The sequence below is a fragment of the Clarias gariepinus genome, chromosome 24 (genome assembly GCF_024256425.1).
Source record: "Clarias gariepinus isolate MV-2021 ecotype Netherlands chromosome 24, CGAR_prim_01v2, whole genome shotgun sequence".
Taxonomy (NCBI): Eukaryota; Metazoa; Chordata; class Actinopteri; order Siluriformes; family Clariidae; genus Clarias; species Clarias gariepinus.
This window is the reverse complement of record NC_071123.1, coordinates 805,001-812,132: the sequence shown is the minus strand read 5'-3', so window position 1 is coordinate 812,132 and position 7,132 is coordinate 805,001. Positions and strand designations below refer to the sequence as shown.

General features: G+C 42.6%; 1 protein-coding gene across 4 annotated transcripts in view; it reads left to right on the top strand.

The window, feature by feature from the left end:
- The first annotated feature begins 2,369 nt into the window (after positions 1 to 2,369).
- The window catches only part of LOC128512652 (mucin-5AC-like), a 14,308-nt gene continuing 9,545 nt past the window's right edge, over positions 2,370 to 7,132 (top strand). For 3 of the 4 annotated variants that reach the window (XM_053486020.1, XM_053486018.1, XM_053486019.1), the window contains exons 1-6: positions 2,674 to 2,992; positions 4,797 to 4,907; positions 4,991 to 5,092; positions 6,345 to 6,422; positions 6,705 to 6,868; positions 7,032 to 7,125. In XM_053486020.1, coding sequence (XP_053341995.1) covers positions 2,953 to 2,992; positions 4,797 to 4,907; positions 4,991 to 5,092; positions 6,345 to 6,422; positions 6,705 to 6,868; positions 7,032 to 7,125 — 589 coding nt within the window. In that variant the 5' untranslated portion in view covers positions 2,674 to 2,952. Of the gene's footprint in view, positions 2,479 to 2,673; positions 2,993 to 4,796; positions 4,908 to 4,990; positions 5,093 to 6,344; positions 6,423 to 6,704; positions 6,869 to 7,031; positions 7,126 to 7,132 lie in introns of those variants that run through there. The other variant, XM_053486017.1, reaches the window with a different exon arrangement.

Here is a 7,132-nt window from a genome sequence, read left to right as displayed (position 1 = left end):
CCATTCAGACTGCTGAAGAAAAGGCACAAGAGAACTATTCTGTGTGTGATGTGGGGTTGACCATTAGCTACCACTTAACTAGCGTTAGCGATTTGATCTTGAGGTAGTAACAGACTTACTGTTTTGCTTACTCTGTCTTTTTGAACATATGTTCAATATTCTGCGATAATGACGCTGCTGCCTGCTTTCTCTTCCGTCTCTCCCGCTCTTTTTGACCCATATATTATACACCGCTGGATGCCGCCGCACACATTTAAAAAACGTCAGTTGCTGCACAGGTTTGTCACATGTTGCGTGTTTTTTTTTTTTTTTGTAAATTGTTTTGTAATAAAGTGTTATTTTAAATAATGCCCAACAATTTTAATCTGTCTAAAAAAATTACAATAATAAATAATAATAATAATAACAAAAAATTCTGGACCTTTGGCAGTGAGGGGTGGGTCGTTCGAACCACCCGAACCCCCCCTGGCTACGGGCCTGTATTACTTTTTCTTCAAAATGATATAAAAAAAACAATAAAACTTAAAAAAAAAGTCTCATGTACACTGGCATTCGTTTGTCTCTGTCCAACGCCAGCTTGCAGCCCAAATTATACTTTGTGTGTTAACCTGTTGGGCCAGTGTGTCGGGAACTGAATATAAAAGCCCTTGTCGTTTTATTTGAGGTGCCTACTTTTAATATGGACTATTTTGCTATATTAGACATTAATCTTCTTGTTTTAAAAATTCTTGTAACAAGGCGACGTAGAGAGAGAAAAAAAATCGCAGCTGCTACTGGGTTTACCCTCTTTATTTAGCTTTTTTCCCCACACTTTCCTATATATAGCATGTAGGATCATGGGATATATCCGGTCCTCCGAAGCGTAAAATGAACGCGAAGAAAACGCACTAGAAGCGTTTTCCTTGTGTTCGTTGGGATTTGAACACCAAAAAGAAAGCTGCATGCAACATTTTTTAAAGCAGTATAAACGCAAGTCACCAAAGCCTGTGTGAACACTTTCATTGACTCCTATGTGTAGAAAACTCTTGGCCCTTGATCCGCGCTCACCGGATGCTACGAACGCCAGAAAAATGCTCGATTTTAACTCCCGTGTGAACAAGGCCTTAGTGTTGCAATATAACTAACATTTAGCATTTTTATTAAGGACGTTCAGCTACATATGTATTTAATGCAAAAAAAAAAATTCTCTAGTCAATACCCAAAAATACATAATGAAAACATGAATTTAGTGTATACTTTTGACTAATTTACCTTACTATTTAATGTGTGAGCAATAACAGGATACGGCGCTTCATCTGGATTTAATACGAAACATTCACCCAACTACAAAGCTCTCGGACGATTGGTTAAAGTGCATGCGCGTTAACTGACGCTGCTGCACAAACGTGATTTTTAAATGCATTTTGCTTAAGTTTTAAACACTATATTTGTAACTCTAGTAATGTAATGCTATTGACATTGGTAACTGTAATTAAATTACATGCATTTAAAATGCGTTATCAGAAAAAAGTATTTAGATCATAGTTACACAGTAACGTGTTATACACAACTTTAGGAAATAAGTAAACAAGGACATTTACAAAGATCACGCTGACATGAATTAAATATTAATGATTATGTCATATCCATAATAAACATTAAAGAAATTTTTAAATAAATGTTTTAATCTGCGACATAACTGTTTATTACATCGCTTTTGCTCCACATTTTGATTTCATTCATGGTGCAGGTTAAACTTCAGTAGATATCTAAGTTCTTCAAAGGTTTCTTACATTCTGTCCAAGCAGTCTTGCGTGATGCTCTGACAAAATCTGTCTGGACAGACATGCAGACAGACATGCAGACAGAACATTTTCTGAGATTAGTTCATGATCCTCCAGCATAAAACATAAAGATATTATTAAAAGAGTGAGTTCTGACCAAAGTACAGACAAAACCTCCCTTTTATTTATATAGATACCGGAGGTGTGTGTCTAATGTACAGTCTGAAAACCTCCGGGGAAAAAAAAAGCAGCTATTATGAATCTTAATTTTTTTTTCTCCCTTCAGATTTTGAGAGTTTTTGATGGTGACCACGCCCCCTATGATGTCATATATTATGTCTATGTACTCAGCTCTGCTGTGAGCTCAGACTCCCACTGCACCTGTCCCGCTACACCTTTTGATTATTATAAATCATCACTTTACTGAGAAACTCAGTAGAATGAAATCTAATTAAAACTGAAGCGAAGCTCATCCACCAATCAGAGAGCGGTCACCGAGGGCATGGTGACGTCATCACCCCCCTCCTCCTCCCGCGCGCTGCTTTGTGCTCGGATGCTGCGGGCGCGCGGTGCTGTGGAGGGATGCGCGCGCTCTGTTAGGTGTTAAAGCTGGAGTATTTATTATTATTATTATTTTTATATGTGTTTATTACTTCATTCAGTAATTATTTAAAGTTACCTGACGCATGGCGGACTCCGCTCGGTTCGGTCTGAGGTGATTTGTGTTCCACAGGATTCCTGTCAGCGCAGTGACACTGCGGATTCACTGAGTCAGGGTTGCCAGATTGAGCGGATCTCTTATTTTTATTCGTAATGTTACGCCTTATCTAATGCCCCAGTGTTAAAGGGCGTGTGTGTGTGTGTGTGTGTGTGTGTGTGTGTGTAATGTATGTAGTGTTTATAATTAAAAACTGCGTTATAAACCTCAGGCCCTCAATCCAAGTTGCCAGATTAAGTAATTTAATTACATTTAACCTCATCATGTCAGTATTTAATTTAATTTCCGCTGATTCTGTATAATTAGCGTTTATTATCCTTTTTAGTTTAAAGGTTTTAAAGCACTTATGATTAATAAAGCGGATAGAGTGTAGGACATCTGCTTTATAACCATCAGAGGTTTTACAATTCATGTTTATAAAGGGCGGATAAACACATCCTGTAAATCTGGCAACTCTGAACCTGCTGGAAGATGGAGGGGAGCGCGAGACACATAGAGACCGGAAGTACAGGTGAACAAATACACGCACACAGACACGCAGTGATGCATTGTGGGATTGCATGTGGAACTAAAGCACAAGAGGTCATGGGACAGTCATAATGTAATGCCCTAAGTAGTGCACTAATCCAGGGGTTAGGGAGTTTATGTAGTGTACTAATCCTTATATATGGTCAAGGTGCTAGGAGTGTAGGGTGTAGGAGTGTAGGGTGTATAAGTGTACGAGTGTATACTGTAAGTGTAGGGTGTATAAGTGTAGGGTGTATGAGTGTAAGGTGTAGGAGTGTAGGGTGTATAAGTGTACGAGTGTAGGGTGTATAAGTGTAGGGTGTATAAGTGTATGAGTGTAGGGTGTATAAGTGTAGGGTGTATAAGTGTAGGGTGTATGAGTGTAGGGTGTACAAATGTAGGGTGTATAAGTGTATGAGTGTAGGGTGTATAAGTGTAGGGTGTATAAGTGTATGAGTGTATGAGTGTAGGGTGTACGAGTATAGGGTGTACGAGTATAGGGTGTACGAGTGTAGGGTGTATAAGTGTAGGGTGTATAAGTGTAGAGTGTATACTGTAAGTGTAGGGTGTATAAGTGTAGGGTGTATGAGTGTAGGGTGTATAAGTGTAGGGTGTATAAGTGTAGGGTGTATGAGTGTATGAGTGTAGGGTGTATGAGTGTAGGGTGTATAAGTGTAGGGTGTATAAGTTTATGAGTGTAGGGTGTATAAGTGTAGGGTGTATGAGTGTAGGGTGTATAAGTGTAGGGTGTATAAGTTTATGAGTGTAGGGTGTATAAGTGTAGGGTGTATAAGTGTAGGGTGTATAAGTGTAGAGTGTATGAGTGTAGGGTGTATGAGTGTAGGGTGTATAAGTGTATAAGTGTAGGGTGTATAAGTGTAGGGTGTATAAGTGTAGGGTGTATAAGTGTAGGGTGTAGAGTGTATAAGTGTAGGGTGTATGAGTGTAGGGTGTATGAGTGTAGGGTGTATAAGTGTAGGGTGTATAAGTGTAGGGTGTAGAGTGTATAAGTGTAGGGTGTATAAGTGTAGGGTGTATGAGTGTAGGGTGTATAAGTGTAGGGTGTATGAGTGTAGGGTGTATAAGTGTAGGGTGTATGAGTGTAGGGTGTATAAGTGTAGGGTGTATAAGTTTATGAGTGTAGGGTGTATAAGTGTAGGGTGTATAAGTGTAGGGTGTATAAGTGTAGAGTGTATGAGTGTAGGGTGTATGAGTGTAGGGTGTATAAGTGTATAAGTGTAGGGTGTATAAGTGTAGGGTGTAGAGTGTATAAGTGTAGGGTGTATAAGTGTAGGGTGTATGAGTGTAGGGTGTATAAGTGTAGGGTGTATAGGTTTATAGTGTAGGGTGTATAAGTGTAGAGTGTATGGGGGGGCGTGTATAAGTGTAGAGTGTATGGGGGGGGTGTATAAGTGTAGAGTGTATGGGGGGCGGTGTTTGGGAAACGGCTCAGTGAGTAATGATGCTGATTCACTCTGCAAATGATCAAAAATAAACATGTCTGTCTGATTAAAATGACAAAACTGTTTTTGGTAAACTGTGTGTGTGTGTGTGTGTTTAGTAGTTCAGTTGTACTTAAATTGATTAAAAAAAAGCTGATCCAAGCTTGTGTGTGTGATAAATCAGCCGTACAGAAGCCATCCACAGGATTAGCCGAATCTTTGAAATGCTTTCAATCGAATCTTTAGACGTTCTGTCAGAGAAAATGCTGATTAGTCCTGTGTGTGTGTGTGTGTGTGTGTGTCTGGCTGCACATGCAGTATTTCACTAGTGTATAAATTCCTCTCCAACTAACTGTTTTGTCACAGCTAAAGTGATGACATCATCACCAGTTTCTGAAAAGAAACATCAGAGAAATGGCCACGCCTCTCCAGCTCACCAGGCAGCCAATCAGAGCAGCCCGACTGCTGGTAAACAGAGTAAGCCCCACCCACTTCCCCTCCTTATTCAGTTAATCATGGTGTTACTGTGAAGTGTTTCTCTTGTTCGTGTTTCCCAATAGCTGAGATGTTGACTCCGCCCTCTGTGTCGGAGAAGAAGACTGTGACCAATGGGAGTGCTTCACCTGTTCGCCATCCGGCCAATAGCAGCACAAACCAGACAGGTAACCAGTGGAAGTGTGTGGGTCTGAGCGTGGATCTGTTTCATAATGTGACAACGCAAGTGGAGAGATAGTCCTTTGTCTCTCTCTGTCTCTCTCTCTCTGTCTTACTCTTTGTCTCTCTGTCTCTCTCTCTCTGCGCATGCGCTGGGTGTGAGGAGAGCACGTGGAACTGTCTGCTTTTTCAGCACTTTTTTGCTTTATAAGTGAATCCTCTTAACAAAATAGAGTTAGAAATTTAGTGTGAGAGAGAGAGTGGGTGGGGCACCATGGCCTCTGAGGCCGGTGGGGAGACGCAGTCTCTCCGGCATGGCGTTAGGCGCCAGAGGGCAGAGTACAGGTAGATGAGGTGCTACTAGCGGTGGGAGAGCAGGTAGGGTGTGAGAACATCTACTCTGCCTCCCGGATGAAAAAAGCCATGGTGGTGTTTCTGACAAAGATAAACCTTGTGAGTGCACTGATAAAGCGCGGAATAAACGTCAGAGGATCCGCGGTCCAGGTTATTTCTTTGTCTGCCCCCGCGACGAGAGTGGTGATCTCAAACGTGCCTCCGTTCGTCCAGGACGGAGAAATCATGAGGGAGCTCGCCCATTAAAATCTGTCTGCGGAAGGATGGGACGTGTCTCACGTTGGAGCTCTTACACCCGAGCGGGATGACCATCGACTGCTTCAGGAAGTTTGTCAGCCCCTCGAGAGCCATCCCACATTCCACCCGGCGCTGAACAGTGCGAATGTAAAGCGTGATGCCTCTACAGTACACAGCGCTGACTGTGACCCCGCCCCAAACATCTGCACCGAAATACAGCAACCACAGACCAGCACATCACCACCGACTCCAAAAGAGAGCACCACAGCCAAACCAAGGAGAAAAAGAGAGGACACGCCCCCCACAGAACTCATAAAAACCTGCAGCCAAACTCTGAGGACAGCAGCACAGAACAGTGAAGGAGCAGGGTGCAGCACAGCAGATACACACACACACACACACACACACCTATAGACATTTAGGAGCAAGCAAACCGCTTTTTAGAACGTCTAAACCAAATACAGGTACCAGATGTAAAAATAAAGACGTTTAGTAAAAAGTATTGCGTATATGAATGTACATAAAGTGAAAATGTAAATATGTTTTTTCTTCCTTTAATTGTCTCTCTCTCTGTATCTCTCCTTGTATATCTCTCCCTCTCTTTCTCTCTCTCTCTCTCTCTCTGTATCTGTTTCTGTCTGTCTTTCTCTCCCTTTGTATCTCCTCCAGGTGTGGAGTGTCTCCTCAAAACAGATGACAGGATGCGATTGGCCAGAGAGAGACGGGAGGAGAGAGAGCGGAGTCTGGGTGAGTCTGTTATTTACTTCTATTTACAAGCGATAGAGAAACTGTGCAGTAGGGGGCGCAATGCTTTTAAACTGTCAAACTGTGCAGTAGGGGGCGCTTTTCAAACTGTGCAGTAGGGGGCGCTTTTCAAACTGTGCAGTAGGGGGCGCTTTTCCTGAGCAAAACTCTAAAACGGCAAATTTTTGATCAACAAGATTTTTACCAAACAAGTTTTTTTTGAGCCCCTTTCTGACCTGTCTGTCTCTCTGAGCCGTCTGTCTCTCTGACTTGTCTGTCTCGCAGCGATGAGAGAGCAGGCTCTGATGGAGAAGGAGCGGCGTGCTCGTCTGCAGTACGAGAGGACGAGGGAGGAGAGGTGGAGACGTCTGGAGGAGCAGAGGCAGAAGGAGGAGCAGCGCAGAGCCGCTGTGGAGGAGAAGAGGAGGCAGCAGCTCGAGGAGGAAAAGGTCAGGTGTTCTTGTGGCCTTCACAGTGAAGAGCAGGACACCTGAACCTGTCTCACCTGTCTCACATAAACATGCTTTATACTTGCAGACAAAGCAATTAATCTTAATCAATAACCTCAATTATTTGATTTTGTGTGTGTGTGTGTGTGTATGCCAAGTGCAGGAGCGTCTGGAGGCTTTGATGAGAAAATCAATGGAGCGAAGTCTTCAACTGGAGAACAGAAACAAGCGAGGGACCTGGGGGATCAACGGACAGAGTGAGTA